The sequence below is a fragment of the Urocitellus parryii genome, chromosome 14 (assembly GCF_045843805.1).
Source record: "Urocitellus parryii isolate mUroPar1 chromosome 14, mUroPar1.hap1, whole genome shotgun sequence".
Taxonomy (NCBI): domain Eukaryota; kingdom Metazoa; phylum Chordata; class Mammalia; order Rodentia; family Sciuridae; genus Urocitellus; species Urocitellus parryii.
Window position 1 is genome coordinate 48,266,514 of NC_135544.1, and position 26,504 is coordinate 48,293,017.

Consider the following 26,504-nt stretch of genomic DNA (forward strand, 5'->3'; position numbering starts at 1 on the left):
AAAAAATTAGAAACTAGTTAGATCAACTGAGCTTTTCTCCACCCCATAAACTAATGCATCCTGCCAAAGCTAAAATATCAGATTGTAGAAGCACAATCTGGTGAGCAGTGTTTGTGTCCCTGGATCTCTACATTGACTCTTTGGGACATTAACAAACAGGATTCATCGAAAGAGGAGTGGATTAAACCGTTGCCTCAATGTAGTTTAAAAGCAAAGTTTCCTTTCTCTGGAAAACTGGTGATCACTGAATATTTAACATAAAGATAAATAAACACGTGTTCGGTGCCTATACAGGGGGACTGGGGAGTAGACCCCTTCGGGAAGGCAAATGGGAGCCTAACAAGAAGCAAAATTTCCCTTCTGCCCTTTCCCCTCTTTCTCGCTGGCAGGGTTGATCCTCATTACAGTTTGCTCAAATATTTGGAAGTGAATTTAGGGCCCTCCCCCCAACTTATGATTTTATAGCCAATAGGTGATGAGGTTTATTTGCATATTTCCAGTCACATAAGCAGCCGTGGAGTGGAAACAGTGTCAGACTCAATTCCTCCTCCTCTTCCTCCTCCTCAGAGGAAATCTGCCCCTTCTAGCTGCCCTACCCTCCCCTTTAAAGGGCGACTTGCTCTGAGCTCCACCGCGGCCCCAGCCTTCTCCCGCCTCCTGCTCAGCCCGTGCATCAGCCCGTCGGCGCACCAGCCCGCGCCGTGCAGCTTCCACAGAAGGACGCCCGGAGATGGAGGGGAAAGCACTGCTCCTGGTGGTCCTGGGCTTGTGGCTCCAGAGTCTGACCGCCTCCCGCGGAGGGGTGGCCGCCGCCGACGGTATGTTTTGTGCTTAAATTCCTCTCCACCTGCAGACCCCTCCAGTGGCCGCTTCCACACGATTTAAGGATGAGAAGGAGAAAGTTGAAAGGGGCTGCGGATGCGCACCAGGGACCTGGGAAGGGTCACCAGAATGGGATCTAGGAGGAGCCAGGAAGGAATTTGCCTGCTATCATCCTGCAGCGGTTCCTAGTTCCCGCTTTTTCTCTCGGTCTCTCGGGTTCCCGCGCTGTCCCTTCCTCTCTGGCCGCAGCCGCGTTCCCGGGCTCTCGGACTCAGCCGGAGAGGTCCTGGGTGTGACGCGCAGGACCAAGGAGGCGGGGAGAAAGGGCGCTGTGGCTGTGACCTGCAATCACCTCCGGACGGGAGAGGGGGCTGGCATGAAAGGCACGCGGGCCAAGGTGACCCCGACTTGGCTGGGAACGCGCTGGGCCCCAGCCTGTGGAAGCGCAGGCAGGCAGTGGCCCCTTCTGGGGAAGCTGGCCCGGGGCGAGGGCGTTGTTGGCATTTTAGCTGCACAGGGCACTCTGGGTCTCGGCGTAACTGGGCTGGGTTTTCTGGGTGCAAGTGCGGGTGACCGCGGACGGGGGACGCGTGGCGTGGAGTCCCGGGGACGCAGCGTCCTGCACGCTTTGGGGCGCCGGGAAACACTCCAGCTTCCACGCTTGCACGCTCCGCTTTTCTTAGTGCCCAGAAAACCTATCGAAGAGCCCACCCTGCCGAAAACGTGGCGCAGTGACCAGCAATCTGTGGCCTCCGACTTGGGGTTGCCAGGTCTACACTTGGCCATTCCTTCTCTCTTCGATCTGAAACTAATTCGGGTCGCCCAGCCCCTCCGAGAGGCTGGGGAGCACGTGGGGTTTGCGGGCGCCTCCGGGAGGTCGAGGGCGGAACCGCGGTCACCGGCCGGGCGCCGCCGGCTCTCCTAGCTAGGGTGAAGGCGTCTGGGGCCAGAAGCGAATTTCTTTATTGGGGAGAAGAGGAAAGCCCAGCCCGAGACCCGCCCACAATTGAGAGTCCGTGTAACTTGAACCTTGGTTTAGCTAACACAGCAGCAGCAGCTTAAAAAGCACTGAAGCAAGTCAAAAGCAGGCGACATTTCCTATTCTCCCGGGTGGTGGAATTACCATTAAGGATGTGCTCTGGGGACGCAAGTCCTCAGCAGTCCACATTATAGTTCAGTCTTTGTGATTAACACTGAAGCTCGTTTTATGTCTGCATTAAGTTATGCAAGAACATTTTTGTTGGATTAAAAAGGAGGAGATTCCATCAAAGCAGAATTGGATTAAAAAAGACAAATATTTTGTTTGTTTTTTAATCAGATCCGTTTGAGGATACTGGAGATTTAGGGTTTTTAAATGGTGGCATGTACTCTCCATTCGAAATTCTTATTCCAGAAGCAATGCCATCATATAATGCTACCTTACTGTAAACGCACAGAATTATGTCATTCACATTTAAAGTTTTTGCTGGGCCCCCTTAAGAGGTTCAGGACCTAAAGTCTTGAGTCAGTGTCAGCTCTCTGGGTTTAAATTCTTCAACTCAGGGGTTGACAAGACTGAAAGTTCTCTCAGGCCCCTCTCATTCTTACTCTGATTTTACACTTAGGCGATTACTTCAATTGGATTTTAACCAATGTATGCTTATCCTGGATGTAAAATGTATTAGGGGAGATTATTCCTAAGTAGACTTGAAAGGATTCCCTGTCATCCTCTCCACTTTCACCCCAACCCATCCTCTCTGTCTCCTTCGTCACAGTAACTTTCCAGCCCTTTCTCTTCTGGATAAATTCATCCAGGAGTAGAAGATTGTCAAGGAGAGCAAGGTGGAGCCCGGGGCGGGGTGTGTGTGTGTGTGTGTGTGTGTGTGTGTGTGTGTGTGTGTGTGTGTGTGACTGGCGGCTCCTCCTCTGGGCTCTGAGTTGACTTATTCATTCTCCATTTCTAAGAACAACATGAGGACAAGAAGCACTGCCACGGGAGCCACTAGGGCTTTTCCCATGGGGCCCCAGTCAGGAAACTTGACCAGCTGAGAGAGGGGAGCCCCGGAGCCCTGCTCAGCAGCTGCAGTTCTATGTGAATTTCCAGGCTAACACCTGAGTTAAACAGGATGGAGGATGAGAGCAAAAATAGCAAATGCCACTGGAGCAGAGCTCGGCAAGGGAGTGATTGATTGATTAATAGCTGTATGGAAAGGTGGCAGTCAGGTAGGGGCAAAGAGTTGCAGTGGAAAAATTTCACTTTCTTTTAAGCAGTGTATTTTTAGCTCACTCCTCCATTTTTGCTTTATTATGAAGGAGAAGCTGGGCTGCACAGATTCTGTACAATTCACTGCCTCTGTCATGACAGATTGTTCGAAAAAGTGCCTAGAAGCATGTCGCATTTTGCTGTTCGTTTCTTCTACCAACACCTATTCTCACTTTATTTTATCACTAAGGTTGTATTGCCTTAAATGTACAGGTGTTTGGGTCATCAAAGTGATGGGCAGAGCATGACTTTGGGTCACAAAGGTAGAGGGGAAGTATTCAAGACATGAATATTATTAGATTCCAGGTCCAGATGGAGGTACCATTTGAATTTATATATAATGTACTTTCCAACTACAACAAAAAGAATATCATCATAAAGAGGTAGGGTAGTCTATTCACAAAATAGTTTGTCATCATAGTGGGCTAAATATTTTTTGGTAATAGAGACTTTTTAATCTGTAAGCAAATCTTTGTCAGGAGTAGTTCTTGTCACACACTTTCTCTTTGCAAAAGTCAAAGTCTTTGCTAGTTTCTAAAGGAGTAATAGGATTCCAGTTTACTCAGAGACTAAAGACTTTGAAACTTACTGTGAGTAAAGTCTGTCTACTGGACTGAAAGAACTCACATTGCTGCTTGCGGTCACTTTGAGAATGTCTCTTTCTGTTGAGTGACACCATTTGAGTGCTAACAAAGGACAGTCCATTCTAATGGAGGAAATGGGTATCTACTAGGAAGGAAGGTGTGGGTTATCTTAGATGATACACGTAGATGTACATATAGAGAGTTCTATGGAAATAAGCCTCTGAAACTTGTGCCAACATTCTTTTTCTCTTCCCTGTGTTCTCCCAGAATAATCAAATTCTGTCCTAGGTGATTCAGTGATTTTGACTTTTGAAGAAATAGAAAAAAAATGTACCTACTGCTAATTAGCAGAATATGACAAAGGTTGGCATGGCCACATTGGTCTAATCCCATCGCCAAGTTCGTGGTACACACTTCTTTGCTGTATGTGTTCTCTATGTGTCTTTCTTGGATGGTGAAGTCTGTTTCTATGTTTTCTTAGCCATCCTGGCTAAGATCAATTTAAGTTTACAGAAGCTTTTAAGTAGTAAGAAAAGTTAGATTCTTTTGGAGGGATGGTGAAGGGCTTCTGAATCTAGTGTTTCTCAATGCAAGCTATAAATATATTGAAATCGATAACTTACTTTTGAAAAAAATTTGGTTTACAGAGTTAATTATGGTGGAAAGCATACAAGTTAGCACTTGCATTTTGATAGTACTGAGTTCCTCTCTTTATCCCCCCTTCCTTCAAATAATAGACTTGTTAGCAAGGTCATCATTGACTTTCATTGTGTTAGTTTGAACCATTTGCTATCTCTATCAACAAGGAAAAAGTAACTTCAGATTAACAAGAATTTTGTATTTCAACTAAAAAATCTTAATTTAAATGTACCTGCATAATGACAGCCAAAATATTTCATTAAGCAGTCCTCAAGGTCCCTAGATAATGATGGTTTGTTCCTGTCCAGACTTGATGGTCTAATTCAAGTGGGGAGTTTTAACACACATCTCAGAACCTTTTCTGTAGCTCTACTTTTTGGTAGTGGTTAGGTAGTGTTTTTGGTAGTGTTTAGGTTTGGACCTAATTTTGGAGAAAATTCAACAGAAAAGTCAGGTAGTAGGTACAGTCTTTCTTTTTACAACCCCATGAATAAAAAAAAATTTTTTTCTTTAAAAAAGAAAAATAAATCTGCTTGTTAGATAAGGCAAGAGCATTGTGCACTTTGGAATATTCAACTACACTAATCACTTTGGTCAAATGGCAATATTGATATTTCCCCTCTCCCAAGTGACCAGTTTGGTGATTGAACTTGTTTTCTTTAGTGTCCTCCAGACGCTGCCTATGTCAATAACTATGGCCAGCAGTCTTGAGAGTGAATTACTGGAAAAGTCCTGTAGGTGTGAGTGTGTGTGTGTGTGTGTGTGTGTGTGTGTGTGTTTGTGAGAGAGAGAGAGAGAGAGAGAGAGAGAGAGAGAGAGAGAGAGAGAGAGAGATTCAAAGATTATTGCTTAATAACAAGGCTCTTCTACCTCCTGTCTCCATCCTGTTCAGCTAATGATTGGGATCTGCCTTCAGTGCCACCCAGTAATTCCTAGGATGTTCTGTACTCCCATCTTTTCTAGTAACACTAATGTTCCCTCTGTAAACATTTCTCTTAGTGCATCAACTTTGCCTAATTTTATCTCTGTGAGTTATTAACCATATTAAGATAAACAGCTTTTTTGCTCAAGCACTCTGATTTAGCTATTTAGGAATTTAGGAGTAAAGATTATGTAGGAAATGCATTAAGTCCTAACATGCTTTGTTCCCCAAAAATCTCTCTGTGTGCTCAAAGAGGACGCATCTGGGCGTCCTGGTCAACAGGGTGGTGCTGAGTGTAAGTTGAATTCAGGAGGGCTGTCTCAGGCTCACTCCCTGGTTCCTTTGTTCATTCATTTGCTCCTTTTTTCCTCTACTCTACTCTAATATGGTCTTGATTTCTAGGCAACCTGATGAAGACAGTGGAGTTAGATGAGTGCAGAGTCACTAACATGATTTCCATGGGTGAAAACCAGTAGTTTCCTTAGTAACTGTCTCATTACATCCGTTCATCTGCCACCCAGTAGCAACCCCAGGGTGTGCTGGGACAATTGAGCACTGTGTTACCACCAGCTGGGGTCCATCTTCCTCCCTGTTTCTACATGGTCTGAGGTAGTCGCTGGAGGGATGAGAGAGGTTTGGGGAAAATCATTGATCTTTAGGCTGCTGAGTCGTCCTTGGGGGACTGCAAACACAGGTAGTATGAAAATTCCCATTAGCACACCAGAGAGAAGCAAGGACTGGCGAGGCGGGTGGTAAGATTTATGACTTCATATCTCACACAGCACAGAGTGGCACTATTTTTCTGTCAAACTTGAAATGAAGAAAAAATCCTTTAAAAGAGGAATGAAAGTCTCCCAAATGAAAATTTGAGAATGCATGAGTTTCCTATTATTTTTCTCTACAAGCAACAGACCCAACAGCCTTGTTGGCTGTAGGAAATTGCAGCTGTCAATGAGCCATACATATAATCTAATGCAGGATCTGTGGATCGAATAAACCTTTTTTTTTTCTTCATGGAAATACACAAAGCTAGTAGTCTTAGTAATTTCAGAGAATATTCTTGGACATTTCAAAAACACCAGCAATACCAGGGCCAAGTTGCATAATTCTAGGAAACTGGCCTCTCTGAAGCTGTACAAGGCAATAGGCTTAAATGGCAATGTACAAATAGATGGTAAGCCAGATTGATCTGTCTGCCAGGTTGTTCAGATCAAATATGCTTTAAAAAAAGGACAATGGAGCATGTTAAAATAAGATTGTTAGGAGGTATGAGTTATTTGAGGTGGAGAAATGTGGGAGCAAGTGATATTAATTTAGTCTTACATTTTCTAAAACACTTTCTAAAAATAAAAGAACTTGGGCACTGAAAACAGAATTATATTAAAATATGCATTATTCTATTAACTAATAAAAGTAGCAGCATTTTCTGATTGGGAAGGAACAAGGAGACCTGTATCTTCAAGTAAGATGAGAGATGGAGCAGATTCTTGATGGATACATGGATTTGGTGAAGTTTCACTGTCTGGAAATGAAAAGAATATTGAAGAGCACTGTTTAGTACAGACTCTTATTTGAATAAATGATCTTAGAGTCATTAGCAACTGTAACAAAACTCTCTTCTTTCTAATAAATATAACATTAAGAAATGTCTCATACATTTTAGGTAATAGGTGTGTGTGTGTGTGTGTGTGTGTGTGGTATGTGGGTGCACTTTGTTACAAATAAGAAGTCCCTTAGCAAGTAACCACAATATGGTATAATGGATTTTGAAATATAATAAAAAGGACAATGTTTACCAGTCCTTAGATAATTTCAAAATGAGCCTGATCCCAGTGTCTATACTTTCCTATTACTGTCTCATTCTTATTTTTATTCTAGCCCTACTTTTGCAATGTTATTTTAAAATTATAGATTTTAAATTTCAAGTTGTGAAAAAGGATAAACTTAGATTCAGAAATTAGTATATTCCTATATATCTATTTATCTCCTAAAAGTTTGGAATCATGAAGTCTAAAAATACCAGTTATTGCCTTCTGATAGTAAATAGAGTTTTATTTTTCACTTCACAAGGAATTAAATAATTTCCTGTAATATAGCCTCCCTTTGATTGTGCTCTGCTTTGTGAAAAGAGTCTGATTATGCTTGCAATGTAAGTTACTTCAAGTGCCCCTGTGATGTCATGTGTACTGTCCACAATACCCACGAAGATTTAACGGTACTCAGATTTATTGTCCATAGTTTCAAAAGCTAGGGTCTCTGTCTTTATCCAGTTTGAGATTCACTATGAAGAACCAAAGTGGACTCTTCTACAACTAACTTTGCTGTTATTTTTAAGTTTTGCCTTTGTGTGGAAGATAGGAACCATATAAGAAGAAGAGACGTCTGGGGAAAGTGTTTGCCATGGCTCAGATGCTGGGCAGCCTTTCTGAACAATCCACTAATGATTTCTCTAAACATTAGAGCCAGTCTCTCTTGCCATGGGTTTAGAAACAAGTCCATACAAAAGCTTCCTCATAATCCCAACTTTTCTTATTGCTAATATTTTTTTAAATTATGCAAATGAAAAGGAAAAAAAAAACTCTCCAACAGGCCCAATGATATTGTGGGAAAACTTTTTTGATGTAATTAGAGATGTAAAAAGGCAGGAAACACCGGAGACATCCATACTGCTTCACTCATGATTAAGGTCATCCCCATCCACTTGTCACCATTGGAAAAGAGCATCTGTCATTCTCTTGAAATTCACATTTGATGTTTATAAAGCACTTTAGGAACGAAAAATAGCATTGGCAGTGGTGGCTGGTTCACCATACCATTCCAGAAAATAAAAGCAAGCAATCTTCCAGTTAACTTCCTATCTGATTTTTCCTCTCCCTGTAGCAAGAGAGTTTAAGGACATCGAAAGTAAATTTGCCCTCAGGACTCCTGAAGACACAGCTGAGGACACTTGCCACCTGGTTCCTGGAGTGTCAGAGTCTGTGGCCCACTGCCACTTCAACCACAGCAGCAAGACCTTCGTGGTCATCCACGGCTGGACGGTGAGAGGGGCTCTTAGGAGCGGGTGGATTGGGGTCGACTGAACCCTGGTTCGTGGGGACTCAGCCCAAACTTCTGCCTGCTTTCTGGTGCCTTTGTTTTAAAGGTGAGAAAAGGCAGTTTGGGCTCAGGGTGGAATCCAAAGCCACAGGTTGGTGAATGCTTCCTCTGACAGAGCCAGCCTTCACTTTAACACAGGACCTGGCTGGTGACCTCGAGGCAGCCCTTCCTATGAGGAGGGAAAAGGTGGCTCTGCCTGTAGACAGGGCAGGATGTGTTATTGTTGTGCAGGGCTGGGGGAGGTCTGGAGTGAGCATTGTTCATCCAGCACGGCCCCCAAGGCCCTTCTCTGAAGAAGGACACCTGTCATTGAGGAGAGGCTGAAGTGGAGGGAGAGGTGTGGGTCCCAGTGCTGGCTTGGCTAGTCCAAGCTCTGTGACGTGGTCAAGCCACTTCTCATCTCTGGGCCTGAGTTTGCTGATCTGTAAGACAAAGAGGTGGGACTAGACTTCCCTAAGGTTTCTCCACTTCGTACCTCACCTGTAAACTTCAGGGAACTTATCTAGAGACAAAAGGGGGCTAGCCAGGGGACTGTCACACAAGATGGCTGGAGAAGTGCAGACTGGGGTTGAAATCTACTTATTTAAAATATGAACAAAGACAGAGTAGCCCTCTCTAAATACATCAAATAGTCACTTTGCCTGATGTTTTGTTCTTGCTTAGATACTTTAGTTTGTTTTTAAATTTTTCAATCCCCAATGACTGGATAATGTTACTGAAAAGGATTTCTATGAAATGGATTGTCAGAGATATATTATCTTTCCGTTATGTCAAATCTTGTTAAAATTTTGATAGATCTGAAATTCTAATGAGAAGAATTAGCTACAAAATGATACACATCTATTCCTGATTTCCTTTCCTACAAAACTAAAGTGTCTTTTTATTGGCATGATAGAATGATTGCCATAATTTTTATGAAAAAGAAAGCAACTATTAACAGAATTCACAAAGATGTTTATCCTGATAAGACATTCATTTACTAGAATTAACATAGTAATTTCAAATGATAAAATTTCAGATTTCCAAAAATGAATAATTTTGTATTTTAAGAGATTTAACAAGAACAAGAGAAACTTTGATGTTTTTAGAGGCATTTTGAGTGTATATGCAATGTGGCTTTCAAGACTTTTCAAAAAAATTGAAGCTTAATAGAAACATTTCTGCAACAGGAATAAATTGGGTATTCCAGGCATCTTAGTCTTATCCCTAGAGAATTTTGTGCTTAAGAGTTTTTGAAAAAACTTTCCTTCTCTTACTGAAGATAATATGACTAACCCACTATCAAGACTGTGCCAGTTACTTTCCTTGATCTGACAGCCCCACTGAGTCCACGGGTATTCTTCACATGTGTGTCTTGATGTTTTGAGTGCTTGGCCTCAGAGGCTGGGTGGCTGGCCATGGGACAGAGTTTGCAATCGCACAGAGCTGTTTGGTCTGCAATGATAAGCCGTCCAGACACGCTGATCTTGGCTTATCTCATGAACCTGCTGGTGAGTTCAGTCGAACCACCTGGTACAGGTGGCAGACAGTCTGGGTTCAGCGTTGTGTATGACTATCAAAGTTTTCTAAAAGAAGTACTGATTGGAGGAGTCTCAAAAGAAAAACCCAGAAAATAAGAACTGATTTGAGGGAAGTAGGTACCTGGGTTTTTCATTCCCTTTGTTCAGGGTTCCTTTTATCTGTATTTTATGTTGAATTAGAAAGCAAAGGATTAGATTAGTTGTTACTTAATTAGTAAATATATCAGACTCTGAAAGAGTAGATCGGATTACTTGCCCTTTTATAGATTGCCTAACTTGGAAATATTGATAGTATAGAAAAACTTAGAAGCCAGGAGCAAACACAATTTTCTCATCTTATCTGAGATAAGCAACTAGGCCACCCAAGGGCATAGACCAAGGGAAATGAGGACACTCTCCCACCTCTCAGGAGACACCCCAAAGATGCTTAAGCATCTAGCATACATATGGCACATCCTGGGGGGCAGCTTAGAGGCAGCTGGTTGGGAACTTCACCACTCGTTTGGATTTACTAATTTTAAGTACAGAGTTTTCATTGTGAAGTGGGGGGGCCCTCAGTGCTGGCTGGAATAAGGAACCATCAACACCTCATTTTGAAGAAATGACATTATCTTCCCCGATCTTAAGATGCAGCTGCAAAGGGTGGCCAGCACCCCAGCCAGGAAGTGGGGTGAAGGGGGTTTGACTGACCAGTTCCTCAGTGGGTGTCCAGCTGGCTCCTTCAAAGACCCACTCTGCACCCCGACTTGAAGCAGCTACCCTGAGACATGTCCAGAGGAGGTTTAAATAAGTTCCTAAAGTGCCTTTTCTTTTTCAGTTTCTATGTTAAAATAGCTGCAGAGCTGGCATTTTATCACTGCAAGTAGATTGGGAAGCAGAATGGCCACAGGGAGAAGTGTATGGGGTGGAGGGGAACATCCAGATCACCTGAGCCCAACCCCTTTATGGTATATATGGCCCGGCAAGGTTGAAGTTGTTGAGTGGAAGAGGAGGAACCTGAAACAGTATCTCCTGAGTCTTGGATTGGCCTTTTTCCAACACATACCAGGGCAACTTGGTGAAAAATTGTGCAGTTTACTTAGTATCGGAAGTGGAAGCTAGAGCTTCTGTTTTGATACTTGTGGTCTAGCAAACAGATAAACCAAAGAAGCATAAATCTGAAAGAACCCACCCTGGGAGATCAAAGTCCCTTGGTTTGGGAAACCAACACTCCTTTTTTTCTATTGGAATTACAATACATATAATCTGGATTTTTACAGGTTTCCCATTAAAAGATGCCTTAAACATGAATCTCAGAATCCTCTTTGTCTATTCAGTATGTAATTGAGTCGCCTTTATGTGGCTATGGTGTGACCCGTCAAGGGTCATTAGCACTTCACTGCATGTAAATGATTCCTTACAAGAGAGAGAAAAAAATGCATTTATATCCCATAAAACAGTTTTGTTGGGAAACATTTAGTAGCCAAATTGAAAGTGATTAAGCTGAATTTCTCTTAAAACAGCCTTTAATTCTACAGGAATCTTAATTCACTCAGGCTGATCTTTCCACCGTCAAAATTACTAAAATTTTACTGAGTTTATAAAACATGCTTTAAAATTGAAAGTGCGATAAACCTCCATCTGCCCTTCCTTTGCACTCTTGAATGTGCCTCAGAAGGGGTAGCACAAGCTTCTGATCTGTCTTGGAGTTTTTCTTTTTTCTGTGTGAGCCGAGGGTTTCCTCGCCAGTTCGTAGGTGTATTGGGCTTTTGGATCTAACAAGTGGGTCTTTGAAGAAAGCTCCTGTCATCCTCTCCAGGTGACAGGGATGTATGAGAGTTGGGTGCCCAAACTTGTGGCTGCCTTGTATAAGAGGGAACCAGACTCCAACGTCATCGTGGTGGACTGGCTGTCGCGGGCCCAGCAGCATTATCCGGTGTCTGCAGGCTACACCAAGCTGGTGGGAAAGGATGTGGCCAGATTTATCAACTGGATGGAGGTAAGACGGGGAGGAGGAGCATCATGTGTCTAAAACAGAGCTCTTGGCAGAACTGGATGAGGGGGTGGGTCTTTCTCCTTTTCACTTAGATATGGATGTTTTCTGGGGTGATTCATATCTTCAAAATGAGCATGAGCATTTTTTTGAGTCCAAGGCAGCATTATGATAAAGAATAATCCAATATCAAGCCAATACATAGCCCTGCCTGCCCTCTGCCTTCTTCTTTGATATTTTCAGTGAATAGATCTGCTGAGACCAAGAACATGGGCAGAAATAACAAAAGCTTGTTATTTGGGGAGGGTGGGCAGGTGGTGCCTTCAGCCAGATCCTTCCCACTGTTTGGCTCAGGGTGGTTTCATCCTGGCTTTGCTTCCTGTTACAGTGCTGATCTCTTTGACAAAAACATTAGCAGGCTTTATTTCTCAGTGGGGATTAAGAATCCAGATTTTTGTTGGAATGCATATGATCCTGCCTCATGGTTTGAGGGAGGGTTGGGATTGAACTGGGAAGACACAGGCTGGAAAGGTATATAGTATAGGATACCAAGTGACTCAGGGTCCAGAGTTTTGGCTAGGCTGCAGATTTTACCAGTTTTCAGAGAATGGTCTACTTTTCCAGGCCATTCTCTGAAAATTACCTTTGAAAAGTTTCTTGGAGTTAGAAGAAAGCTAACACTCTGACAGGGCCAAATTATTTAAAACTGACAATTGAAAGTAAAAACTGAGCCATGTTTATTGAACTGATCATCCAAAGACAAAATTTCTCTTCTTAGTTTTTTTGGCCGATCAGGCAAGTGAACTTGGGCAAATCAGATCACCCATTTGGGCCTTAGGCTTCTGCCCTGTTGAATGAGAAGGCTGGAGCATGCGTGTCTCTGACCTCTTCCCACTATTGAAGTTTCTGATTAGAAGTTGTGGCATGGCTAAGCTTAAAGAAGAAAGTGAGGCAGCATATCTAGATGATCTAGATGAGGGAATAATGGGTTAAAGTTTATATATATGTGTATATACATGCACACACACACATATATGTAGATTTATATTTATTTACAGTAGTGTCTATATTTTAAAGACAATAATTATATTCATTTTCTTTATTTCTTTTCTTCTTTGTGGTATTGGGGATTGAACCCAAGGTTTTTTGCATGCCAGGCAAGTGCTCTATCACTGAGCTATACCCCAGTCCTTCATTTTCTTTCTTTTAGTTATAAAAGGTTTTTTCTTTTGAAGGAGGAATTTAATTACCCCGTGGACAACGTCCATCTCTTGGGATACAGTCTTGGAGCCCATGCCGCTGGCATTGCAGGAAGTCTGACCAATAAGAAAGTCAACAGAATTACTGGTAAGAAAGCACTTTCATTCACTTTGTCACCAGAGTTGAGGTGGCCGCTGTTGTGAAAGAGTCACGTGTATGGTGTTGGTCTGGTCACGTGCCTAGTGTATATCAAAGGGGACTAAAATCAATGTGGATTTAAACATCTGTGGGGTCTTTTTTCCCATCCAGGCCTGGACCCAGCTGGACCTAACTTTGAGTATGCGGAAGCTCCCAGCCGCCTTTCTCCTGATGATGCGGATTTTGTAGACGTCTTACACACATTCACCAGAGGGTCTCCGGACAGAAGTATTGGGATCCAGAAGCCAGTAGGACACGTTGATATTTACCCCAATGGAGGCACTTTTCAACCAGGATGCAACATTGGGGAAGCTATTCGTGTAATTGCAGAGAGAGGCCTTGGAGGTAAATATGACTTAGAAGCTGGTTAAATGTGCGTTTTTTTTCTTCGCCTTTATTGACTCAGTGTCTTACTATTATCCCTAAAATGTGTGGTTTTAATATACACATTTGGGACTGGAGATATAGCTCAGTGGTAGAGACTGCCTGTCTAGCATGGGCTTGGTCTGGGTTGCAACCTTGGCACCAGAAAAAAAGAGAGTACTATAAATATACCATAGTCCAAAATTTGTTTCTGAAGCATTCTACCGTATTCAGCATGATTGCATTAGAGGCGGGCAGCCATTTTATTTCTTGTTTATGGTATTGTAGATTACATTGAGTGCTGCTCTTACATTAGTAAGAGAAAGTAAAAGCGAGATTTAGGGAGGAAAACTCTGCTGGCCTCCATAAATAGCACCATAAAAGGTTATTGGCTCTGTGTTGTCATAATTGGAAGCTAGTTGCAAAGTCAAGGAACTGATTTAGAATTTTATGGAAAGTGAAAGAGGTATGCTTCATCCAAATTTCTTTTGTTGTTTTTTTTAAGAAACAGGTACATAAAAAAAAAAAAATCACCATTCTCTGCGATAAATCTCTCACAAGAAGAAAAATACAATCTAATATTAGCTTAATTTAATATTTGCATTAATAATGTTGTCAGCTTATGTTAAATTTATTTTTAAGGGCTCTTTGCATACATTATGGACATTGGATCCACCTGTGACTGGTCAATATGCTGTAGAACTTGTAGCATAATGTTACTGTGTTCAGTTGCTTTAAAAGCTTATGATAATCCGTTCTTAGGACATCATTGATCATTTCTGTAATTCATTTGATGTAAAAAGCATTAGTTGGGGCTGGGCACAGTGGTGCACGCCTGAAATCCCAGCAGCTCAGGAGGCTGAGACATGAGGATAGTAAGTTCAAAGCCAGCCTTAACAAAAGTGAGACGCTAAGCAACTCAGTGAGACCCTATCTCTAAATAAAATATAAAATAGGGGTGGGGATATGGCTTAGTGGTCGAGTGCCCCTGAGTTCAATCCCCGGTACAGCCCCCACCCCCCAAAAAAAGCATTAGTAAGAACACAAATCCTCAATTATTCATAATATGTATGAAAAAATACTATTCATTTAATGTGGTCTTAGAAGTAGGTTTCTACAATTATCTAGATACTTTCTGTCACTATTAGACGATTTTTATGTAAGAAAAGGATGTGATAACTGAGGGAAGTCAACTTCTACCTGGGATGTCTCTTATGGCTTTTTAAGCATATTGATAAGACAGCATAAAACTTAGAAGTTACCTGTGAACTTGCAACTTTGAAAAATTTTGGAGGTAGATGAGCAACTGCACCCAGACAATCTCCTAAAATAGGGCCTACAATCACAGATGTATAGGACTGGATCCTAGGCTCATTTACTCTCATACCACACCCACCCTATTTTAGACCCCAAATGAAGCACCCTTTGTGGGTTTCTGTGTAATTGAGATTTTCTGTGTGTCTCTCTTTCCCAGATGTGGACCAGCTGGTGAAGTGCTCCCATGAGCGCTCCATTCATCTCTTCATCGACTCCCTGTTGAATGAAGAAAACCCGAGTAAGGCCTACAGGTGCAACTCCAAGGAAGCCTTTGAGAAGGGACTCTGCCTGAGTTGCAGAAAGAACCGTTGCAACAATCTGGGCTACGAGATCAATAAGGTCAGAGCCAAAAGGAGCAGCAAAATGTACCTGAAGACTCGATCTCAGATGCCCTACAAAGGTAAGCCGGGGACTGTCGTAAGTAAGGAAAATCAGTTAGTCCTGTCTTGATCGTGCCTTCTGCATCACATGTACTGCTCTATCCCCCGGAACAGAGTTAATGAGGTGATGTTGCTGAGCCCTGAGCCCTCATGTGTGTTTCTGTTGCTGTATAGGGAGTTGCATTGATCCACTTCATTGATGCTCCTAATTCCCTGGCCAGTGTGGCCCAGGGCATGGCCTGGGATTTCCAACCTCATCTGTCACTGGCCTGTGTAACTGTGACCATTATCGTGGTTCAGTCTGTCAGGGCTGAGCTTGGAGCTTATTTGAAACCATCATCCTGGGATCAGCAAACTTTGGCCCGTGGGCCAAACCCAGCCTACCACCTGCTTTAGTAAATACAGTTTTATTAGCACACGACCACACCAGTCATTTCCCTATTGTCTAAGGTAGCTTTTAGGCCACCAGTGCAGAGCTAAATAGGTCAGATAGAGAATATATGGCTCGCAAAGTCTAAAATATTAACTTTCTGGCCCTTTAGGGAAAGTTTGCCACCTCTAAAGTTTGCTTTATGTGAAGACAAGAGCCACCTGTATTTTAGAATTCAACTATCTCTGGAAGGCAAGAAAATACCAAACCCACTATGATATGTCCATTCATTTCACTCTTAAACTTCAAACTTGGCCTCTTGCTTAGGGTTAGACCTAAACCACGGTGGGGTAGGAGGAGGTAATCAGATAACTGGTGAAAGGGGCTGATTTTAGGAAAGCTGGCTTCTGTGGAGTCCCCGTGGATGCCTGAGCGAAGGCAGGATATTCAAGAACAGTTTCCCGAGGTAAAAGGTATCTGCTGTCCGTGGCCGTCTGTAAGGCGGTTTGTTAGACTCTGCAGAGGTGCATTTGGTGGCATCGAGTCTGGAGCATCTGTCATTCTGGGAAACCTTTCAGGCAATGAAGGGACCCTCAGGTTCTCTGATTCTTCAGAACCAGGAGTGTGTGAGGTACAGAAGAGACTGACTTCTGAAGACATGGACAGGTCACTCAACCCTAGCTTCCCGAGTGTGCCTGCCAGGGCGCCATCAGCACCCTGTGGGGGCACCTGGGCACTCCCAGCCTCTCCTGCTCTGTCTTTCGTGCTGCCTGCAAGGGCTGCCTTTAACTCTGTTTCTCTTCATCTTTTACTGGTTGGAGGGTTTTGTTGTTTTATTTTTTGTTTGTTTTTGTTTAGGCATCTGGCTAATTATTTTTATTATTTAAAGAGATAGCTATAGCTATTTTATTTAGCTATAAAATAAAATACAATTTGTCATTGGAAGCTCACAATATGAAAATGTATCGAAAACCATTTTCATTAGAATAAATGTCCAAGGTAGCATTAAAACAGCATTTGCCTATATTGTGCCAAACGGTTCGTCTTATGAAATCTGGGTCCCACCTTAAGAGAAAGTGCATCTACCAGAACACAAATAAGAAAAAAATATGACCAGGATCTTGAGATACAGAAGAAAAAAAAGTATTATAATAACTTTTCCTCCCTCACATTAGCTGTGTTTGAGGCCCACTGCCTTCCTCTATCCCCTTAACCTCTCCCCAGTCCTATTTGCTTGGAATTTTCGGCAGAGATCGGTGAAGAGCAGGAATGAGATATCTAAGTTCAAATTCCTGCTCTGAATCGGTGTCTAAATCAGAACACTTTAGGGACTGGCTTTCAAAACAGTGCTCCTGGCCTCACTGATGGTTGGCTGTGAGCCTGCTGCCTGTCTCCCTGGGCTGAGTGGGGGAATAAAGAGGATGGACACCGTCCTCTACCCTGAAGGAGCTTGAAGTCAGGGACGGAGGGCAAATGGGGAAATGAGAAGGCACACCCTCTCACTCAGTGACTTGGTCACAGGTACCAAATGTGCTTGATACAGATGCTAAGGGGCAAGATGGCCAAGACAGGCAGAGGTCCCAGAGAAAGCATCCCAGGTGTTTGGGGCTTGATGTAATCTCCCCAGTACTCCATCTAGGACTGCTGGACAACTCAGATACCCGGGGGGTTTTCCCATCCACTGCAACCACACTTCACTGAAAGGAGTAGCATTCAAAGTCTGCACTTCCAAGGTGTGACACTGTAGGGCAGGAAGAAGTCTTTCCAAGCCACGGGTGGTGCTGTGTGTGCACTTCCTGTTTGGGAGCTTGTGAGATACGTTCTGTGGGTCTGAACTGCCTCATCATCATGGTAGTGTTTTCAGGAAGCCTGACCAGCCCTGGCTCCCATTTCTTCCCCTACAGTCTTCCACTACCAAGTAAAGATTCATTTTTCTGGGACGGAGAGTAATACGCAGACCAACCAGGCCTTCGAGATCTCTCTGTATGGCACCGTGGCTGAGAGTGAGAACATCCCCTTCACCCTGTGAGTAGCCTGGGGACTCGCCTGCTGCCTGGGGGCTGGTCAGGGCACTGGTTCTTGCCATAGCTGTAGGTCTGAGAAACAGGCAGAATCACACCTGCAACAAGTTCTAGCTTGAAACTGGAACTCTGGAACTGAGGTCTTGGCTCTGTTTTGTATTGAGAAATACATTTTACAGCTGCTTATTTTATTTTTTTTTTTTTGCTTACTTCTTTTATACAAAGAAATGAAATAAAACAATGAAATTCCTTCAAAAGTTTTGACATTAAAAAAAAAGATTTTGGACTTTTCTGATTTTGGAACATTTGTGTATCCACAGTGAGATATCTTAGGGATACCTAAATTCAAAATTCATTTATGTCTCATATACACCTTATATATTACAAGTTAAAGATGATTTTATCCGTTTTTTTGTTTTGGAAACCACTTTATAGATGCTAAGATAATAGGTAGAGAAGATAGAAATAGTAAGAAGCCCAAGACAAAGGGTTACCCCTCACTCCTCATCAAAAAAATACAAAACACAAGGCAACTTTTCCATATCCTTTGATAATTCCTAAGCAAACGAATCTTCTCAAGTTCCCAGTGCTGATGAGTTGGTGAGTGAGTACAAACCCTCACTGGGCATATTGTTTATTGCTGGAACCCTCTAGTTAAGGAAAATAGCAAGGAAGTAACTTTCTATAACCATAAAATGTAATTGTAAGTAGTGGAGTAATATTTTTTTTTTAGTTTTTATTCTATTTTATATTTTTAGTTTTTAGTTTATTTATTCTAAAGAAAGTGTCAATAGAAACTTTAAAAAAATTTTAAAGTATAACACTGGCAATTAGTGTAAATTAGAAACTAAGTGGTCAGCCTTGTGTCTATGGTAAGTGAAGTGTGGTTTACTGTTTTCAGTAAGATCAATCTACCCTTTAACAATTGTAATTATAGAAAATTAGCTAAAACATGGCAAAAAGCAAAAGATAATAGGAAGAGAACAAAGAATAAAGGAGAATCACATGTGTACCATGATTGGGACTAAGTAGAAATACGTTCACATATCAATACCAATTGAAAAGGAATACATGAAAATGTCAATGACTGGCTAATCAATTTTTTCCTCTTAGGAATTATAGATGGTTCATGTTATTAGGATGGGTGTTCGTATAGATTCAATGGGGTGTGGACAGCTTTAAAAATACACTAAATGCATTCATTCAGCATAAGTGTTGCTCTGGACATTTTTTGCATTTCTAAAATTTCGCCCAAACAATAAAGCCATTTACAATTTGGGGAAGTGAACAAATCAGAGAGAGAACACTGGTTTACAGAACTAACCAAATTTGTTGAATTTTTGTTCAGGCCTGAAGTTTCCACCAATAAGACATACTCCTTCCTGATTTACACGGAGGTGGATATTGGGGAGCTGCTAATGATGAAGCTCAAGTGGAAGAGTGATTCCTACTTCAGCTGGTCAGACTGGTGGAGCAGCTCCCGCTTCGCTATTGAGAAGATCCGAGTGAAAGCAGGAGAGACTCAGAAAAAGTAATTCAGTTGATCCCCCTCACCCCACCACCTGCTGCTCTTCAGACTGCCCCCAATGTCATTACCTGGTGACAGTATCTCAGGAACCTACAATTTTCACTGAAGGGAAACTTTAGTAAAGTGGATCCTCAATCCTAAGAGCCTACGTAACTATACCTAGGGTATTTCTGGAGTACTCTTTTGTTATTACATTGGGGGTGTAGTGCAGGTTGAGTGTCCCTTATGAATGAGACCAAAAGTATTTTGGATTTTGGACTTTTCTGATTTTGGAACATTTGTGAATCCATAATGAGATATCTTGGGGATACCTAAATTCAAAATTCATTTATGTCTCATATACACCTTATATACTTACAGGTTAAAGGTAATTTTATCCTTTTTTTTTTTTTTAGTGTACTTATATTTTGACTGCAACCTGTCACATGAGGTCAGTTGTAGAATTTTCCACTATGGCATCATTTTGATTTTGGATTTCAGATTTTTGAATTAGGGATGTTCAACCTGTAGTATTTGGCATTTCAAGTAAGGAAAACATGAGCCCTGTGTTGTTCACATTATTTGGAGTGACAGTTAGGATCAGAAGTTAGAAATCTCAGCATTGGTTGACCAAAACCCTGTTTTGCTCCTTATTTTATGTCAAAGGAGATGTTCCTTTGACATTCAAAGCCTAACTCCAATCTCTTCGAGGAGGATGGGATTCCAAGGGCATCTCATCCTGTCTCCTCAACTGCACTCCTCATTTATGGATGTAGGTAAGACATCCACAAAATGGGTTATATAGACAGGATTTAAAACTTTTATACTACATGTGCAGGGATTTTGCAAGCCATAGTATATGACTATTGTTAGTAAAACCAACTCTTTAAATTAGAATTGAGAGATTATTTCTCTTTCATCATCTGTTTTTGTACCATAAAAGATGCTGCCGATGGAAAATGAAGAACCTTTATTTCTCCATCAGGGCCAGCTGAAGGCCTGTTCCCTACTTCCTAATGCAGATGCTAAGAGGTGGTGACGTTGACCTTGTGCCATCTCTTAGCGAAAGCCTTGTGGCTTTAAAGCTGCACCAAGCTATACACCTGTCTAGATTGATAAACTAGCTCATTTGCTGAACACTGGGCTGGGCCCTCATTAACCTGGATTCAGATGTGCCCTGAGTGGTACAATTACTGGAAATATCGACACAATCATCTGCCTGATCATGCAGGATCCAGACAGTCCTTACTGAACAGCATGGTTCTGAAGAGCCGTTCTTATTATTTCACATGGTATGTTCACATCCATTTTCTTCCACAGGGTGATCTTCTGCTCCAGGGAGAAGGTGGCTCATCTGCAGAAGGGGAAGGGATCCGCAGTATTTGTGAAGTGCCATGACAAGTCTCTCAAGAAGTCTGGCTGGTGAGCATCTCAGTCAGACCAAGCTTTCAGCCACATGTGCCACTCTTCTGCCATAGCTAATGGCCTGCACTGTCCTGTGGTCAGAACCTCAGGCTCTCTCTCTAGCCCTTCTGGATCCATTTGTTTTTTGCATTACTTCCTCTTTTTCTCTTCTTTCTGTTTTTTTATGTTGTTTTTCTCCCAACAGTTCTGGCCTTAGTCCCATGTGCCGAATTCAGGCTACTTTATTTTATGGGGTAGTCAAACTTCCCCCAATGGACTTTTTTTCCTGCTGTTCCCCCTCTGCAGCCCTCACAGGTGCTGTGTGCAGAGCGGGCACTGGAGGCTTAGTAGTTGCCCATGTCCTGTGAGTACAGTCCTCCCCAGGAAAGAAAATGTCTTGTCACATCTGTGGTGGCCACATAGTTCGATTCTCCAAGTGCCAGCGGACTCTAGGACACAGAACCCAAGGGGAAGGTCCAGGACCCTTCTCAAAACCCTCAAAGACAGGAGCTAATGGGATGAGAGTGTGGAGATTCCCCTCCTTTCTATCTCAAAACAACTGTTGGCTCTTTCCTTCCTGACCTTTAAGGCTAATCCGAATGGCAGCTGTCAGCGGAATCTTTCCAGAACGTCAGCGCTAAGTGGGGACTGAGCATGTGACCGTCCCTCCCCCGCCCAGCCTCCGTCAGCTCTCGGGATCTGCCATTTTCATTCCTGCCCTGGCTCCCCTGCCAGATGCCAAGTGCTAATGGCTCACACTTAAAAAGGGGAGGAACACAGGACCATGTCACACAAGCCAGTGACACAAGAAACAATGACAAAGGCCGGTCACCACTTCATGGGGAAATACAAAAAGCAACTGGCTTTAGTTTGTCCTCTTTTCCCAGTTAGGGTTAGAGACGAAAGTGCAGAGTAAGAATGGCCTCATCAGAAAAAGTCTCCGGAAGACCTTGCCTGGAACATCTGTATCATTTTAAACTTCTATTTTATCATTTATACGTGCTCACTACGAATAGATTAGGAAAAACTGACACAAAGAAAATCACCGTGACCCTGCCACCCGCTGACAGCCCCAACTCACATTTTGATTTATATCCTTGCACGCTTTATAGTTACCTATTATTTATATATTTTTATGTTTTATAAAAATGGAATTTTAGTTGTGAATGGACACAATACCTCTTGTTTTATTTATTTATTTTTTTGTGGTGCTAAGGATCGAACCCAGTGCCTCACGCATGCTAGGCAAGAGCTCTACCACAGAGCTGCAACCCCAGCCCACATGGCATACACATTTTGAGTGACAAGATAAGTCCATCTGGATCAAAAACACAGAAGGAAAGACATTCCCAATGAAATGGAGGATCGTCGCTGGTTGTGAGCCTGGCAGAACAGCTCTGTCCTTAACCAGGGGAGGCTTCTCTGTGATCGGCTCTTTGCTCCATTTCTACTCCTCACACATCTGAGGGAACTCCATAGTTCTTCTATGCTTAGAAAGGGCCTCTGCTGTGAAGCCTTACACATTTGCACATTTGTGTTACAAACAACACACACACACACATACACACACACATACACACACACACACACACATACATACACATACATACACACATGGATTCATTCTCCCCAGATCGTCTGCAACTTGGAAATATGAAAATGAAGTCCCCAATCAGGAAATAGCTCCAGCCATTTATAAAGTACTTCTGGCCATACTAGGTATAGGTGACAAGCATTTATTTGAGAAAGTCTAACAATACTTTCTTTTTTTTTTTTTTTTGTCTGATTACTGAAACGACAAGTATTTAGGCAGTATTTTTTTCCTTTTTAATAGATCTTAACTTTAGGAAGTAATTATGAATCAGACTTATGGTCTTCTGCAGTTTCTTTCCTCTGGGACCAAAATCAATCAACCAAACAAAAGGCTCTCTTTAGTATCTTCCGTCAAGTCTTCAGAAGGCTCAGATCACAGGGAAAGAACGAAACAGGATTTTCATTGGATACGTTTTGGAAGTAAGAAAACTTCCTAACTTTTGAAATCATTTGGCTCCGGCAACTAAAAATGATACTTTTTGTTGGGACTTAGCTAAATAGATGTCAGAGTATCTCTTAGTCCCAGGAACCTCTGCTGTCTCTGATCTTTTATCTACACCTCCCAGGGGCTTAGCCTCACATACTTTGTTCCAAATTCCCAGTCGAATACTTTTTTTCTCTTAAATGGTGCAGAGGGGTTGAGAAGAGTTTGTAAAATACTAAGCAGATAATAAATTGCCTTTCTTTCTCTTTTTTTTTTTCTTCTTAGACACTGGAAAAGTCCACAGAAAGAAGAACACAAGAATTCTGTGAAGAATGAAGCAAATGAAGTAAATTTTACAAAAGATGCCCAGTGTTTAAAAGTGGGTGTTTAAAAGTGGACTTGTCCTAAAAAAGTATTAATCCAAAGCTATATCCTTGTTAGTTCAATTAGGAAACAGTCTCAAAATACAGTCTAAAAAAGTGGCTAATTGAATTTGAGGCCAAATTGCTCATCTTGCTGTGCTAAGACAGTACACGTGAAAAGCACTGCATTCTACCCTCTGAGAAGGAACAATTGTCCCTGTGTGTAGTAAGATAAGGCTCCTTCAGGTGGTGCGTTGGCCATAGTCTAAAATTAGTTAGACCCTCCTATTTTAATTAGAATTCTGGATTTTTTTGGACTGAGGCCTTTTCAAACTTTTCTCCAAGTCTGAATATAGAAGATGGTTCCCTGTGGCATGAGTCAGATCTGTTTATTTAGCAGTCAAAACACCTGATCTTTTGGAATATTTCTCTTGCCATTGGGATGTGGCCCAGGAGTTAACCAGGGAAATGCGACTTGGAGAGGAACAGAGAATGGGGCTGATAAAGTCCTAAGCCTTGGCCCAACTCTTGGCTTGCATCATGACAAAGTTATAAGCAAAACATACAAAGTTCAGATCCATTAATTCTTTAATAGATTTTTATATTTTATTGCTTAATCTCTGTTCCTTTTTTCCTTTGTCTTAATATTATATTTTTACAATGTTCTCCAAAAACAAACCAACAATCCTCAGCTGACACAGAATTTGGTGCAGAAAGAAAACAATACTATGATTTTATTATCACATTTTTCAGATTATTTTCATCAATTTGAAATCGTTTCCTATCTGATGGCTGCTATTGAGATTTGGGCTCATCTCAGTCATGCCTCAATCATACTTGAAGCATGAAAAAACTTTCATTTCTGGCTTAGATGTGTTAAAAATTCAAATTTTGTGTCACGTGAACTGCAAACCTTAAACAAAAATTGTTTTTCTTAAGTATCAAAAGGTGGAAAAGTTACCGGGTTATATGCATAAGCAGTGCTTATAAACCATTGAGTGCAAGAAAGAGAATCCTTGATTGTTGTCACCATATGAAGTGCCAGGAGTATTGTTATCATTGTTTTTTTTTTTTTAACAATGAATCAAGAGTGAGTGAACAATTATTTATGGACTAGATCTCATATCTTCTGAATGCTTTTCTGTGTATTATAAAATGATTAAGAAGTCAGATATGTTGGAGGTTATTGCTGGGAACCCAAACTGTGAAAGTGTGTGGGTAAATGAACACATGCCTATAAAGCCCCACCTGTGTGTCTGTCATGCAGTGTGATTTGGAAGGTGAACAGTCAAGGACGGTATTAGAACATGTCAGAGTAGAAATAGTTCCAGATGCACCAGAATGTCATCCCTCTATTGGAGAAAGATATTATGCCTAAATAATGTAGGACAAATGTTGTGATTGACTACATCAGGCTTGGAATGAATTCTAACAATAAAACAATGTATGATTGGTCACTGGTATCCCCCTTTATTGCTAATTCATTGATTTTTTTTGGATTTGGGTTTTAATCAAGGGTGCATAAACGTAAAAGATTGAGCAAGTCCATGCATGGCTTGGGAACTCTGCTTCTAAAGATTTGCTATATATATAATATATATAAATATATATCAATGATGCTTTGCCTTTAAATTTTATTTATGAGCTGTAAATATATGTGTGGATGTGTACAGGAGTGTGTACATATTGGAAAGGTCATTGTGGCTACCTGCATTTATAGATTTGTAGATGTGTGGTGCTAACTTTATACGTGTCTGATTAGTGAACCAACTCACTCTTATAAAATAATACAATGAAATAGGCTTAAAAAAAGGAAAGAAACTGAATTAACTATGTGAAGAAATGGAATCTGCTTTTAATAAAATTGACAAAATTTTATTACCACACTCAGTCATTATGTTGTATCATTTTAGCTCCTGAGAAAAAGTAAATTTATTCTTAGGGCAGATTCATTCAGCAAATTTCAACTGAGCAACCACTATACTTAGTAAGTAAGATAGCTTCTAAGAATTACAGTGAGCATTTTTGAACATCTATTTGTACATAAGCTGTAGATACCCTTTAAATAAAATGTAGAGGAAAAGGATGCAGAATTTTTTCCTGAATAAAGTACGAAGGCTTTTCTTGCCTGCAGTATGCATTATCATAAGAAAAGCGTTAGAAAGCGATCAAAGATATTTCATATGAATCTAAGATGCAGTGTATCTACTTCTGAGGTCTCATTGTTAGCCACGATGCAAGCAGTACTTGTGCAATAAGATGAATTATTTGAGATGGGTGGGTGCATTTTTTAGGACTTTGCATTGGGTCACCTTAATCATTAAAAAAAAAAAAAGTAGCATTAAAGTCCATCCATGGAACTAAGCTTCTTTGTAAAGTGAGGAAGAATTTGGCCCAGAAAAATAGTTGTTTCCCCAGCTACTAACCCAAATTCTTATTGTTAGCCAGGATAGGGTCTTCAGGAGCAGGAGTCCTCCCTGATAGATAGCAGGAACTCCCCAGTTCACACTCTGCTACTGTCCATCATTGCCTGTTGATATAATTAAAAAGGACAAACAATTACAAGGTCACTGAGCATGTTGAGGCTGTGTGATAGGATTATAAAATGGTGTGGCCACTCAGGGAACGTGGGGCAGCTTTTTGAAAAGTTATGCACAGGGTTTATTCTGTATGACCAGCAATCCCCCTGCTAAATATAAATCCAAGAGAAATGGAAACAGGCCCACAAAGATCACTACACCAGTGTTCATAGCAGCATTATTCCTAGGAGCCTCAACATGAAGAATCCAAATGCCCATTGAGTAGTGAAGAGATTTGGGTGACACATTCATACAGTGGAAGAGTATTTGGAACAAAATGAACAAATTGCTTGCATGCACTCCAACACGGATGTACCTCGAAACTTTTTTGCTATGGGAGAGAGAAGTCAGATGCCAAAGACGACATATTTTGTGGCTACATGACATTTCTAGAAAAGGCAAACTTGCAGAGACCAATAGAGGAGTGGTTGCCCAAGGCTGGGAGTTGGAACAACTGACCACAAGTGGACTTGAGGGATCTTTGGGGAGTGATAAGAATTAGATGGCAGTGATGTTTGCATGACTGTAAATTGACTAAAAATTGTTAGATGGTACATTTTCACGTGCAGCAGGTGAATGTTATGACATGTAAAGTGTATCTACATAAGGCTCTTAAAAATGAAACACAAACAGGGCTGGGTATGGTGGTACACACCTGTAAACCCAGCAACTTGGGAGGCTGAGGCAGGAGGATCACAAGTTTGAGTTCAGTGTCAGGAACTTAGTGAGACTCTGTCTCAAAATAAAAAATAAAAATAAAAAAGGCTGGGGATGTAGCTCAGTGGCAAAGTGCTGCTGGATTTAATCCCTAGTACCAAAAAATCAAAACGAAACAAAACACACACAATGCAACCTCATAGTCCTGTGGGGATAGACACGGCCAAGGGCTGCAGCACCCTCTTCCCCTCAACAAGGGGTCTCTGCAGGGATGGTCCACCACCCTCTCACTCGAGGCTCACCTATCCCAGGTGTCCAGTTTACTGTAAGTG

The 26,504-nt window shown here is 41.7% G+C and overlaps 1 protein-coding gene across 1 annotated transcript; it reads left to right on the top strand.

The window, feature by feature from the left end:
- The first annotated feature begins 518 nt into the window (after positions 1 to 518).
- On the top strand, positions 519 to 24,822 carry Lpl (lipoprotein lipase). The gene is made up of 10 exons (XM_026395803.2): positions 519 to 818; positions 8,090 to 8,247; positions 11,624 to 11,803; positions 13,033 to 13,144; positions 13,307 to 13,540; positions 15,033 to 15,275; positions 17,530 to 17,650; positions 18,995 to 19,177; positions 20,474 to 20,575; positions 22,860 to 24,822. Coding segments are annotated over exons 1-10 (1,422 nt in total). The 5' UTR covers positions 519 to 730; the 3' UTR covers positions 22,861 to 24,822.
- The last annotated feature ends 1,682 nt before the right edge of the window (positions 24,823 to 26,504 follow it).